The sequence below is a fragment of the Phyllostomus discolor genome, chromosome 14 (genome assembly GCF_004126475.2).
Source record: "Phyllostomus discolor isolate MPI-MPIP mPhyDis1 chromosome 14, mPhyDis1.pri.v3, whole genome shotgun sequence".
Classification (NCBI taxonomy): Eukaryota; Metazoa; Chordata; class Mammalia; order Chiroptera; family Phyllostomidae; genus Phyllostomus; species Phyllostomus discolor.
In genome coordinates, this window is record NC_040916.2 from 11,148,681 (window position 1) to 11,162,491 (window position 13,811).

The window sequence follows — 13,811 nt, forward strand, 5'->3', positions numbered from 1 at the left end:
GGGCGTACGATCCCTCAGGTCTGGAAGAGAACCAGGTTCTTTTGCTCTTTGCCTGTGCACACATGTAACACGGGCTAGAGATAATAATTGGCTACTCGTTACCAATGCTTCAGAGAGATGCTGGCTTCATTAAATGTTAAGATTCATGCACAGTAGCAGTGTCTGCTCCTTTGAACTCGTGTATGGTTCCTTTAAACTGGCACCTGTGACACAGGTGCCCTCCTCTCGCTGCTCTAATTGTACATCGGGGTAGTTACTAATCTGTAAAAACCAGCTAATGGGAGTGCCCCTCCTCCATCTTTGAGGAGGTAATCTTTTCTGTATCCCGGTGGGGGCAAAAATTCCCTGCATTTACCCTCTGGTTGTGGGTATGGGAGCCACTGATCAGCTGTTATGAAACTCAAGACACTTTTTAAGCTGCCACGGACAATGGAAATGAGGAAGGAAAGGGTTGGTGGCTGTGGCAGGAAAAGTTGATCTGAGAAATGCGCTGTGTATGGTTAATGAAACTAAGTTCTTTTAACAAATGCATTAAAAGTAGTTTTGTTTTCTGTAGCCAAGTTTATGTTTTGATACTTGAATAAAAACAAAAGTGGATGACTTCGTATTGACCATCAAGGCGTTTAGTTCATCTTGTTTCACATTCCACAGTGAAGAGAAGAGGTTGGGGGTGGGGGACCCGGGAGAACGAACTTGGGTGGGATTCCTGCCCGAATGACATCTTTTCGCCGGGCTGCCTCCGTGGCAACAGCACGCTGCCGGGTCAGGGGAAGCCCATTCCCCCTCCTCCTGTCCCCTTGCCTCTCCCTGGGATCTGGCCTGGTACCTGTTTCAGAGTAAAGAGATTTGGCAGGTTCTGGCCCAGCACAGGGGTTCTGGAGTGAAACTTCCACTTTCTGCCAAGGGCCAAAATGCTGACACTTTTTCATCGTTATCCCAATTTCTCCGCATGGGCTTTTAACAAACCCTCAGAACTCAACCCAAGCTTTCTCCTCTCTTCTGCATCCCATACTATCTGGTTGTGTTCAGGCAGCTCCTCTGTGGAGTGGACAGGGTTGTGGACCTGCCCGAAGTGAAACCTCACAGGCGGCCAGGGTTGCCCACTGCACACTCTCCTGCCCTCTCGCGGGGGCTCCAGCCCCAGGGGCTTCTCTAATCCAACCTGCTTTCAGGAAAGAATCCACACCGAGCCTTCAAGGCCAGTTGAGGACTAACACCAACAAGAAGTAACGTTTATTGAGACAATATGCTCAACCCTTCATGTGCATTAAATCATTTAATCCTCTCAGCAACTGTTATGATCCTCATGGTACAGATGAGGAAGTAGAGAGCTGAGTGGCTTGCTCAAGGTCACACAGTTGACCTTTCTAAAGCTGAAGCCTATGTTTTTTAATGGCCGGCATTCTGAGCAGGGGGTGTGTGCGTGCGTGTGTATGTGTGTGTGTGCGTGCATGTGTATGTGTGTGTGTGATTAAAATACACATAACGTAACATTTACCATTGTAACCACGTTAGAATGTGCAATTCAGTGGCATTCAGGACATCCCCAATATTGTGCAACCATCACCACTAGTTCCAGAATTTTTCCCCACCCCAAAAGGAAGTTCTGTGTCTCTCTTTTTTAAAGATTTTATTTATTTTAACTTTTTTAGAGAGGGAAGGGAGGGAGAGAGAGAGAGAGAAACATCAATGTGCGGTTGCTGGGGGCCGTGGCCTACAACCCAGGCATGTGCCCTGACTGGGAATCGAACCTGAGATGCTTTGGTTCGCAGCCTGCGCTCAATCCACTGAGCTATGCCAGCCAGGGCTCAGGAAGTCCTGTGTCTCTTAAGTAGTCACTCTGCATGCTCTCCTCCCTCCAGTCCTAGGCAACCAAGAATCTAAATCTATCTCCATGGATTTACCGATGGAGTCCTACAACAGGTGGCCTCTTATATCTGGCTTCTTTCCCTTAGCAAAACGTTTCCCAGGTCCATTCATGTTGCGCCATGTGTCAGTACCTCATTCCTTTTTGTGGCTGAAGATCGTTCCACTGTATGGGTAGACCAAATTTTGTTTATCTACTCACCTGTTGATGCACAGGGATGTTTTAACAGATAGTCTTTATCCTCAAAGAATGAATCTCTAAGGTGGGAGATAGGAGGGCAGAACTTTTAAGTAACAATTTAGAAATCACAGCCCTGGCTGGCGTAGCTCAGTGGATTGAGCGTGGGCTGCGAACCAAAGCGTCGCAGGTTCAATTCCCAGTCAGGGCACATGCCTGGGTTGCAGGCCATGACCCCCAGCAACCCGCACATTGATGTTTCTCTCTCTTTCTCTCTTTCTCCCTCCCTTCCCTCTCTAAAAATAAATAAATAAAATCTTTAAAAAAAATCACGTATTCCCATGCCTGGCTCTGTGGGAACGGCGACAAGGCAGAAGGTTCTGCAGGAGGTCCTTTGGCAGGCTCCCGGGACTGAAGCTGACACAGGCCGTTTGCGCAAGTATGATGGAGGGAAGGACCAGAGGCGGCCCCCTGGAAAATCTAATTCTCAGCCCCGCCTCTATCTCGCACTCTCTCTATAATACACACACATACGTGGAACTAATTATGCAACTTCTAACAATGTCTTCTTGGACGCAGTTAACTCAGTCCAGTTTGAAACCATTCGGTCGGCCCAAGCTTCCTTTGTGAGGCAAACTGCCTCAGTGGTTCCGAAAAAAGGACTTTAGAATTAGCAGGGCCTGCATTCCAACACGGCCGTCACTGCCGTTAGTTGTGTGAATTTAGGCAGGTGATACGACCTCGATTTCTTCCCCTGTGAAAGGGGCAGTAGCGACGGTACCAAACTCAAGGGATTCCTCCGACCCTGGGGCAAGAACACAGCGCGGTGCCTAGGGGAAGCAACTGTTACTGTTACAGGTCATTGTCGTCAACCTTTACCGGGGTTTTATGAAAGGATGGGCTAGGGACCAAGACTGCCGATTCTGGGTTATTTGATACAATTAAACGTAGAGCTCAAATGGTTCAAATGTATCCCATCCTCTCACGTCCCTCCAGTCTTGTCCAGTTTTCACTTTGGAACCCACCTGAGTCCTGGCAGGGTGGGCCTGTCCTCTGTGGGGGCAGCCTGGGGAAGTGATGGGGGCCCTGCCCTGAGGGGGTGGCTGGGGGGTGAGAACAAAGGGGTATGTGACAGTGACAGGTCACAAAGGGCAGCAGAGGATAAATATGGCTGCGCAAGGGGTTCGGGCCGAGAGTGGAGCTCACAGCCTCTCGGGGAAATAAAAAATCAGAGGTGGAGGCGAGGTGAGGCTGAGTGGACTCCCACTCTACACCCCACACCCTTGGAGACGGTCAGCCTGGGGTCCAGGGACCCTCTAGCACCCCACCCATGCCTCTGGGAGGCTGGGAGGCAGAGGGGGTCCTGCGGGGCGGGGCAGGGAGGACAGGCCTGCCATAGAGCCCGCTGTGCGACGCGGGAGCATCGCCGCTCCCTGTTCTGCCTGTGAGGCCAAGAAAGAGGAGACCCGGGGGCCTTGCCTTGCCAGCACTGCTTGCCGTGGTAAAACAGAGCCGGGAAGCGTGAGCCTCTGTCGCCATAACCCGCAGCCCAGTGCGGCTCCGGCCTGGCCATGTTCAGCAGCGGCATGGGGAAACTGCAGCAACAGCTGTACAAGGGGGAGTACGACATTTTCAAGCACTCGCAGGTGTTTGAGGGCGACTTCATCCAGACCACCAAGAGGGGAGAAGTGATCGACGTGCACAACCACGTCCGCGTGGTGACCGTGGGCATCACCTCCACCAGCCCCATCCTCCCCCTGCCGGACATCATGCTGCTGGCCCGCCCGGCACCCGGCTCTGAGGAGCACGCGGGGCGCGGCAAGGGCCCCAGGGGAAAAGGCCACAAGGCCTCGAAAACCTTAGAGCTCACCAGGCTGCTTCCCTTGAAGTTCGTGCGCATGTCCGTCCACGACCGTGAGAAAAAACAGCTGCGCCTGAAGTTCCCCACTGGCCGCTCCTGCTACCTGCAGCTCTGCACCCCTGTGGGTGCTCGGGAAGACCTCTTTGCCTGTTGGGAAAACCTGGTTTACCTCCTGCGACCACCAATGGACAGTAACCGCGGTCCCTGCGCCACCCTAGCTGGGGACAGGACACGCGCGCCCGCGTTCAAGGGAGAGACCAGGAAGAGCCTGGCGGCGGCCGATGTCCCAGGGAAAGAGCATCAGGACCAGGGCAGCACAGGAAGCTTCTACATGGTCTCTGAGATGCTTGGAGCCACCTCTGAAGCTTTTGCTGGGGGGCAGGGAATCCAACATGACTCCCATGGGTGCGCGGCCATGCCTGATGCAGCCGCCCCAGACACCAAACCTGCAGAGCCTGACACAGTGTCAGCGGCTGGGGCGGCAGCAGGCACCACGGCAGGCGCTTCGGGCACAGCGATAACCGAGGCTGCTGCCCCTGAACAACTAAGTGTGGCCCTAGCTGGGGCAGCCACCCGGGATCCAGGAGGAAGCAGAACCAGCATAGCCACTGCAGGCGTTGCCAACACGTCGTCCCCCAAGAGCATTAAAATGGCCTGGGCCGGTGCTGCAAACTGGCCCTCAGAGAGTGCTGCCAGCACCAGCCCCTCCTCAGAGACCAGCCTGATTGCTGCAATGGCAAAAGCAGAACCTGCCAGCGAGGCTGCTGGAGAAACAACTAACGAGCGTGCCACAGGACCTCTCCTCTCGAGCTTGCCCAGGGAAGGTGATGTGAGTGAAGGGGCCGGAAGGCAGCAGCAAGGGCCCGCAGCCAGGGCCGAAGCCCCAAAGAGCAGAAGGGATGGGAGGGAGCAAAGGCAAAGGGAGAGAGCTCTCAGGAGCCTCCACAAGCCGGGCGGTGACAAGATACTCCGAAAACCATCTGGTCGGTCCTTAGCCAGGCAGAGGAATGACAAGAAGGAGAAAGGCGGTGCCGGCCCGAGGGGCAGCAGGCCTGTCCCCAAGGACTCCAGGACCTCTCTCAAATCGGGGAGGAGCTTGTCTGCAGGTAGTTCGGCTTCCACAGCCCAGAGGCTCAGCAGGATCAGCTCTTTCCTGAGGACCATGAAAGCCAATCTCACTACGAAAACAGCGGCCACGCCACGTGGGAAGGATGCGGACAATTCGACTAAGACAGTGGAGAGGAACACAGAAGCCGTCACAGAGCTAGGAGAGCATGGGCCGGGGCTGGAGGGGATTGACAGGGTGGCACCTGAGGTCATGGATACCTGTGATCTTTGACCCCTGTTGCTGGAACCCAGGACTGGAAGCTGCAGAGGAGACCTGGGCTCGGGAGGATCTCTGGAGCGCCTATTCCAGCTTTCCTTACTGCAGTTTAAATAAAGATTGGTACAGTCTGAATATAATCGACCCAATGCTGCTTTCTGTCTGAGTTTCCATGTCCTATGGTCTAGCAGTGACCTCACAGTGGATTCCGTGATGTCAACTGTGCTGCAGCTGGAGACCCCAGGGTCCAGTCACGAGTGGCCCCACCTCACTGCTGCTGGGCCTGGCCAGCAGGAGGGCTCCCCCTCGCCTCAGCCCCTTTCTGGTCTTGCTCCCCAGGGCCACGGCTGAAAGCCAGACCATCCGCCATTGCCCTGTCCTTTGTACAAACATTCCTCCCCGCCACCAAAGGTCTGTAGGCAAAGCAAGAACAGGACTCACATTCCCTCAGGCCATTCAGGGAAGGGAAGGGAAGGGAAGGGAAGGGAAGGGAAGGGAAGGGAAGGGAAGGGAAGGGGAGCACCAGCATTGGCTGGCAGTCAGAACAGGGGGCATTCTCGTCTAGACTTAGCAATCCATTCCTAGGTATGGACCTTGGAGAAACCTATGAGAATGTTTCTAGCAAAAATAACGTAATAGCAGAACACCGGAAACAGCCCAAATTTTCAACAAGAGACTTGATAATACAGTAAGATGTTAGCAGAGATAAACTCATAGTTAAAAAAAAAAACAAGTCACAAAATAGGATATAATTCCACTTAGAGAACAGTTCAAAACCAAGATCAAACATGTACCCTGTAGAGTTTGCTGAAACCAGTCCAAAAGAGAACAGCAGACACAAAATTCAGCCCAGTGGTTTTCTTAGGGGGGAAGGTGAAGAAATCAGGTTGCTGAGCACAGGCTATCAGTGCTGCTGGGAACTGGTCTGTTTTCTAAGCAGAGCAGTGGGTGCACGGGCGTTGTATGTTTTTCCATACTGTAATGCTCTGAAATCGGAGATACGATCACCATGGCAGTTGTGATGACATTATTGCCTCAGAGATACTGCAGCCAATGCCTTTTCCTGCATGCTCACTCTGATGTTTGCACAAAAGTACGTCTGAAAGGTCTAGTCTCTCTAAATTCCACTGATTCTAGGTCCAGTAGGACAAGAACCTTTCTTTGTTATTAGGGAAGGAAGGAGCGAGACCCCTGTTTTACAGGTGAGAATGCCGAGGCTCAGAGAAGGTAAGTTGCTTCCGCCCACTTCTTCACGCATGGCCCTGGCTCAGGCATGCGGAGGAGGCGGAGCGAACAGATCTAAGGAGCCGGGCAGGCCTTGGAACCTGAGACACCAGCATTCCTACCAACTCGCTCCAAAACTCAGCTGAGAGGAGCACCAAATTTACAGGATGGGAGGGCGAGGTGCAGTTGCCGGGGAGTTAGCTGGGTGGCAGACTCCAGGGAGCTCTCAGTGAGCACACAGCCATTTGCTGGTTTTATCTCAGGAGGGTCCACCCCCCCCCCCCCCCCCCGGAGCTGTGTCTGGCCCCCAGACTTCTGTCCCCAGCCTCTGGCATGACCTGCATCGCAGCCACAAACAGACCGCCCGCCTGCAATTCCACGGCCCACTCCTGATGGGCTGCCTCTCTCTGCAGCCCAGTCCTCTCCCAGCTGCTAATTAAACTTTCCAAAGCCGGGCTCAGAATGGTTTCTCTACTCCACGTCTTCAGGAACTTCTTCTTCCAGGGTTCCGAAAACAAATCCTCACGCTTCACGGGAAGGAAGTTATGACCTAGGGGATGCATCCTTGTTGCTTGGGTCCTCACAGTTTGTGACTGTCACAGACCTTCTCGTGGGTCGGGGGTGAGGTCTCCTCTGTTGATCGAGGCGATGGTGGGCTGCGGAGGGGCACGGCTGAGGCCTACACACATCCCCCATCTTTGGCCAAACAGACTCCTGAGTCCAGGATGGGGGATTATTGCACTGAGTCAAGGTATTCTCAAGAGAGACGGGAGCGCGCCAGAGGTTAGAGGCGAACTGGCCCTGTGAAGAAAACAACCTCAGAATCATTAACCTGGAGTTTCAGAGAAACCTGGGGGCCTCGGGGAGACAGAATTAATGGTTTACTCCTGACCAGCTTTTCTCTGGACTCGAGGTGGGGAATTTGCAAAAAGATCACATCACATTCCTTTCACCTTATGATTTCCACGTAGGCAGGTGCAGGTAAACACTAATCTGGAAGGGAAAAAATGCAGCCAACACATGTGCACAGCACTTAGCCTTTTACATTTCTCAATAAGCGTGCCCCTTTGGATGCTCCTATCCTGCTGTTCTGCAGATAAGCAAACAGGAATTAGAGCAATTAAAGGACTTGTCCCAGGCGGCAGGTGAAGGTGCGGAGAGAGCAGTCCTAGGACAACAGCTCTCTTGCAGCGCCTACTATGTGCCATCCCTGGGTCCCCCACGGAGGTGCAGAGATGGTGGGGGAAACAAGAGTGACAGATATGGGGGGAAATGCGTGTCGGGGAACAGGAGCCATCCGGAGGAGAGGTTCTGGGACATGGGAAGGAGTTGTGGGTGGGGAAAGGTTTCCCAGAGGAATTGGGAGTTTGCCAGGCAGAAGAGCAGGGGGGAGGCGGGGGAGGTGCAGCGGAGGGGTCGGGAAAGCACCAGGCCATGGAAAAGAACGTGTGCAAAGTGCAAAGGCTTGAAACACCACGCTGTGTTGAGCAACTGCAAGTATTTCAGTGTTGTTGGTTGGAGGGCCGGGGGGAAGCAGCCATGAGGCTGGAGGGTCAGGCAGCCGGATCCTGGCGGTGGTGTGGGGGGCGGGGGCGCGGGATAGGAGGGGGCAGGGCTGGAGTGCTAGGTCAATGTCCCAGAATTTAGGGAGTCACTAATGGGAGTCAGATTGCTCTAGCCCCAGGGTGGAGAGTTCATGGGCAAGGGACCTTGGAGACAGGGGATGCTCCAGGAAGCATTAATCTAGGTCAGAGAAGGGGAGCCCCGAACTGTTGGTGGTGCTGGGGATACAAGAGGGGCAGAGTCAGGGATTTGAAGAGATGGAAGAGGACCATTTCCATCCCACACCCGGGAGGACAGGGAGCCCCGGTTTGGGCTCAGCACTCATCTAAAGGAGGTGGAAATGACGAAAGTGGATGGGTCTTCCCCTGTGCTGATTGTTTAGTGGTCAGTAAAGGGGGCGGCAAGAAGAGAGGCTCATGGGAAAGCAAAGAGGAATATGTCAAGATATAAAACAGTGTCTTCTAGATGGCTAAGGGGTAAAACATCAAGAGAAGCCCTCCAGCAGGGCTGTGGGGCCGCTGGCCTCGCAGATGTCGGAGAGGAGAGAGCCCCTGAGCGGCTCCCTGCTCCTGGGGGCAGGACGCGTTCTCACCTAGCCACCCTCGAACCGCAGAGTCGCGGTGCAGCGCTCCTTGTGGCCAAGCCTGGCTACTGCAGGTTGCTGCGTGAATGAGGGGAGCCTTGTCTGAGGCAGAGAACAGCCACCTTTTCCCTTTGTCGCACTTCATGCTCATCCCAGAGGTGTGGGGGGACAGGGAAGGGTGGGGGGTCTGGGGAAAGAGGACGTGTCTCATCCAGGCTGCGTGGCTCCCGGGCCCTGGCAGTGGAAGCGCAGAGTGTGGAACGACCCACAAGACAGGTCCCCGGAGGGAGAGATGGGAGTCAGACTCAAGAGGACAAGGGGCGACCACCAAACATAGGGGTGGGGTCCCTCCGCTTCGCTGCCTGGAAGTCACTTGAGAAACCATTGTGGAGCGCCTACTATGGGCAAGAGAGGAAATCAGGGACCACAAAGACGTTCTCGCGCACAGCCCAGTAGCGTTAACACAAGTCCAAGTGTTTGGGCGGCTTTGGGCGGAGTTCGCAGGGCAGGCGAGGGCCCAGCAGAGAGACGGTGGGCTGAGCGCTCCTGGCAGAGCGGACGGACGGCACGGCCGAGAAAGAGAGGCATCTGGGAGACGAGGGGCTTGGGTGATGCTCGCCCACGAGACAAGTGCAGCGTGCCCAGGGTGTGATGTGCTTGGGGGAGAAAGTGGGGTGTAGGGCGGGGACGAGGAGGGGGTAGGAAAGGAGGCCATGACGTGACGACAGAACCAGTAATCCGGACAGAGGGGCAGGGAGCTGGGCTCTCCAGGAGCGAAAGGACAAGGCAGGCCCAGACGCTTCCCCTTTGCCAATCGAAAGAACTTGAAGTGTGGGATGGAGGCTTGTGACTTCCTGCACACTCTCCGTCCAAGTAGATGTTTTCCCACGGGTGTGCCAAGATATCGATATCCCTCATCCTGGGGGTGCCTGGGCACCCAGCCAGTCAGCTGTGGCCATCCAGAGCCCATCATCCCAATGTTGTCATTTTCTACGTGTGCCACAGACAGAGAAAGGTCAGGAAGCATCTTTCTAGATGTGCACACAGGCGCACACGGTGCAATTTGTGGGCGAACCACGGGGCGCAGCAGCAGCAAGGAGCAGCTGAGATGCGCCTGCCTTGGACAGCCAGCCAGCCGGCCCCGTGAGGCCTTGGCTGCTGCCGACCACGTCACCCTGTTTAAATCTGGGCTGGCCTGATGACTTGCTTGTAACCAATTGAACGGGGTAGAAGCTGGGCGGGGTGGCTTCTGAGACTCGGCCAGAAGCAGTGTCCCCTTGGTTATCCAGGGGCCGGTGCTCCGAGCATCCCAAGTCTTCTGCTCCATGTTGTATGTTTCCTGGGGACATCGTCTCAGCCCCCAGGTCCCTGTCATTGTACAACTTACACTGGTCCAAGGAGAAATTAGAAAAATGAGAAAAAATAGCAAATTTTTCATAAAACTTTCATAACGCTAAATCAGTTTTTTAAAAATATTTTTAAAATGTATTTTTAAAGAGAGGGAAAGGGAAGGAGAAATAGAGAGGATGAAACATTAGTGTGTGGTTGCCTCTTATATCCCCCCACTGGGAACCTGGCCCCCAGGCATGTGCCCTGACTGGGAATTGAACCAGTGACCCTTTGGTTTGCAGGCCCACGCTCAATCCACTGAGCTACACCAGCCAGGGCGCTAACTTGGTTTTTTAAAAAACCTATCCTTTGCTTTGAGATCAGGCCCTCCTTTCTGTTTTTAACGTTTTGTTTGCAGTATAACATACCAGCAGAAAAGGACATGAGCTGATGCCACTTCACAAAATGAGCGACCCGGTGCGGCCGGCCCCTGCCGAAGAATTCGAACCCCGCACGCTCCTGGAGGCCCCCCACGCTCTCGCCCAGTCACTGCCCCGAGGGTAACCCGTTCTCACTTCTCACACGGTAGGTTCATCCTGCTTGCTTCCTCAACGATATATAAACGGAATCGCCTAGTATGTACTCTTTGACTGGTTTTGTTTCCTTGACATCCAATTTATGAAATCTGCCCATCATTTTTTCTCTGGCAATAATAATTCATTACAGCTACAATAATTCCATCTGGCAAGAATTCAATACATTGTAAGTATTCCATTGTGTGACTATGCTGCAATTTATCTGCTCATTCAGCTGTTGACGGGTACTTGGCTCTTTTCCAATTTGGGGCTATTAGGAAGAGTGCTGGTCTGAACATTTCTGTGTGGATCTTTGGGTAAAAAAAAGTGTGTAAACTTCCACTGGGTGTGCAGTTAGGAATGGAACTGAATATATGCATGTGTTCAGCTTGGATGGCACCACCAAGCCATTCCCAGAGCCGCCTGTGCCTCTCGGGCTCCCAGCAGGAGTGCGCGGGAGTTCTGGTGGTTCTGCGCCTTTGCCGACACCTGATGCTGCTCATCTTCTCCACTTTAGCCTTTCTGATGGGACGCACTGCTTTTTCTTCTCCTCCTTCTTTTAAATAACAAAAGACACTTTTAAAAAAATAATATGGTGACCTTGAAAATAGTAGTTTTGTTTTAATGTCCTTAGTGGGCAAAATTAAAATTTGGCATCCAAATCAGTTTTGAAATCTCAAACATCTCCAAAATCTTAAGTCTCATTTCTACTTTTCAAAGGGTTTTTCCCTTGCAAGGGGGCTTATGTTTTCAAACCTCTTATACTATCGTGTTCCAGCACCTTTTGCTTTGCAGCAAACTACCCCAAAACTTTGTGACTTAAAACAACAGCCTTTTCTTTCTTATTCCTGATGTCAGAACCCTGACATCAGGAATCTGGACAGGGCTCATCGGTACACTTCTTCTGCCACCCACGGTTTCCAGTGAGGCTGGTTGGTACTCTGGTCGGAAGAGGTGAAGACAGCTTCCTGCAGGTGTCTGCTGCTGCGAGGGGGACGGCCGGAAGGCGGGGCCCAGCCTAGACTGTGGACGGGAATGCCTAGGTGTGGCCTCTCCAGCACGATGATCTCAGGTAGTCAGACTGGCTTTCCCCAAAGCAAGTGTCTGAGATCCCCAAGTGGTGGCTGCTTCTGACTGAGCCTCAAAGCCGTGCAGCAAAACTTTCTCCCCCATTCTATCGGTTACAAGCAAGTCACGAGGCCAGCCCAGATTTAAAGGGTGGGCAACTAGCCTCCACCTTTTTATAGGGACACGGCAAGATCACACTGTAAAAGAGCATGGGGGTGGGGGTGGCGACGTTATTGTGGCCCTCTTTGGAAAAGACAGTTTGCCACGCTGTCCCCCCACCCCAGCCTGACAAAGTGAACAGTCAACCTGGCCATTGGAGGCCTGAGGACCCCTGAGGTGTCTGTGGCCGCCACCTGTCTCTCCTGCTTTCTCTTTCCTTATCTCCCTCTCTCACTCGCTTTCCTCCTTCCTCTTTGCACTTTGTTTTCTTAATCCCTTCTCTTTCTTCTCACTTGCAGTTAACTGAGCCCACAGGGACTCCCCCCCACCCCACCCCCCACTCATGTCTTAGGCCCTTCCTCCCGTTCTCTCCCCTCAGGTCTTCGAGCACTTTGACCCATGGGTGACAGATTACTGGGACCCCTCGCACCGTAGCAGGATAAGCCCAGAAGGGTCTTGGCTAATCCCAGAAGCACTTTACATATGAGGAAGCTGAAGCCTAGACAGGAGAGGGATTTTCCCAAGTCCTAGTTCAAGTAAGAAACAGAGTTCTGGCCAGCACAGCACAAAATATAGCCCACAGCGGGTCTCAAAGAATGTCAACACTTGTTTTTCCATTTCTGACTTCCTGAAACTGAAGCTACTTGTTTCTGTTTCACGTTCACTGCCTCAATATTACAATGTTCTTTCAGCCTCTTGGTCAAGGGGTGAAATCGGTACCCTCAGGCGTCTTGCCCGGAGAGTCCTGTCCTAGCCCCGGCCTGGGTCCTGGCCTTCAGAAGTGGAGGTGGGGGGTAGGGGGCTTGCAGATGGAGCAGCCAGCCCCCTCCAACCATCTTATTGCAACCCAGACACAAGTAGGTCCTTCCTGGTCCCGAAGTCCAAGAATCATCCGAACTCAAGCAACAACTAGCAGCCAGTTCGAACATTTTCTGGGCATCCAGAGATGGTGAATTTAATTGAGGCTGATCTGACTGAAGTCAGGCTGAGGACAAATCTGTGGTGACCTAGGGCCAGAGGACACCTCTGTGGCCAGGCCCAAGAGACAGCAACTCCGTTACGTGAAAGTCAGTTTCCTCTGATAACTGCAAACAGGAGGAGGCAAGGGCCCAGAGAGGGGAGGCTGGGCCACCAGACGCCCCTCGGCACAGGGGCTGGACCTGGACAGGCAGGGGCTGGAGGGAATGCGGGGGTTGGCACATTGCTCTGAGATCTGAGCGGTGACGAGGTGGATGAGAGCCTGCTGAGAAGTCTGCCAGGAGCTACGGTCACCCACCAGCTCAGCGCCTTCGGCTGCGGATATCCAGCGCTGCAGATCAGCTCGCTGTCAGGGAGTCATGCAGGGCCAACAGTGCGCACCCCCGAGGCTGCAGAAACAGCAACTGTGGGGGACTCTTACTGACAAGAAGGGATCAAAACAATTATTTTCATTGGTATAGCCTGCAACCCCCCTTAGGAGACTAGCCCTGTCTCGTTGTTTCTGGGTCCCTAGGTCTTGCCCAGAGCCTGGCATGCATTAAAGGTTGCATAAAGGTTTGTTATAAGGACCTACAGTGGTCCACCAGTCATCCACTAGGCACAGTGCCGCCAGGGCAGTCCATGCTTCCCTGCAGCCCTCCCCTGCCTCCCGGCAGCCCTCTGCCAGCTTTAGCTGATGGGAGGCCCAGGACACGGAGAGACACCTCTAAAGGGGTTTAGTCCCTCCTTGCCCACAGATGCCAGACTAGCAGGCCCTCCTCCGGGGTCCTCTACTGGGAGTGGTAGAAACAAGGCGTGAGGGTCCCATGACTTTCTTCTTGCTGGGCCCCTGCCTCCAGCCTACAAGTGCCGTCCTGCCAAACAAATATACAGAAGGCGATTCTTTTCCTTCATACTCCCCTCCTGGAGGAAAAAAAAAAACCCCACATCATCAGCTAACAGTGTCATTTCCCAGCCTCTGGTGCCCAGAGCCCATGCCTCACCCTCGTCCTCACAGCCTGTTTCTGCAGCTGCATCAGCTTGAGTTGAAATGGTAAGAGCAGCTGCCACTCAGAGCACAGAGACAAGAAATTAGGAGCCCAGTCCGCGCATCTCTCCACGTC

At 53.6% G+C, this 13,811-nt stretch overlaps 1 protein-coding gene across 1 annotated transcript; it reads left to right on the forward strand.

The window, feature by feature from the left end:
- The first annotated feature begins 1,988 nt into the window (after positions 1-1,988).
- Positions 1,989-5,244, forward strand: FAM71A (family with sequence similarity 71 member A). Its single transcript, XM_028530558.2, has 2 exons — positions 1,989-1,992; positions 3,593-5,244. Exons 1-2 carry the CDS (start codon positions 1,989-1,991, stop codon positions 5,242-5,244), a joined length of 1,656 nt encoding a protein of 551 aa, XP_028386359.2.
- The last annotated feature ends 8,567 nt before the right edge of the window (positions 5,245-13,811 follow it).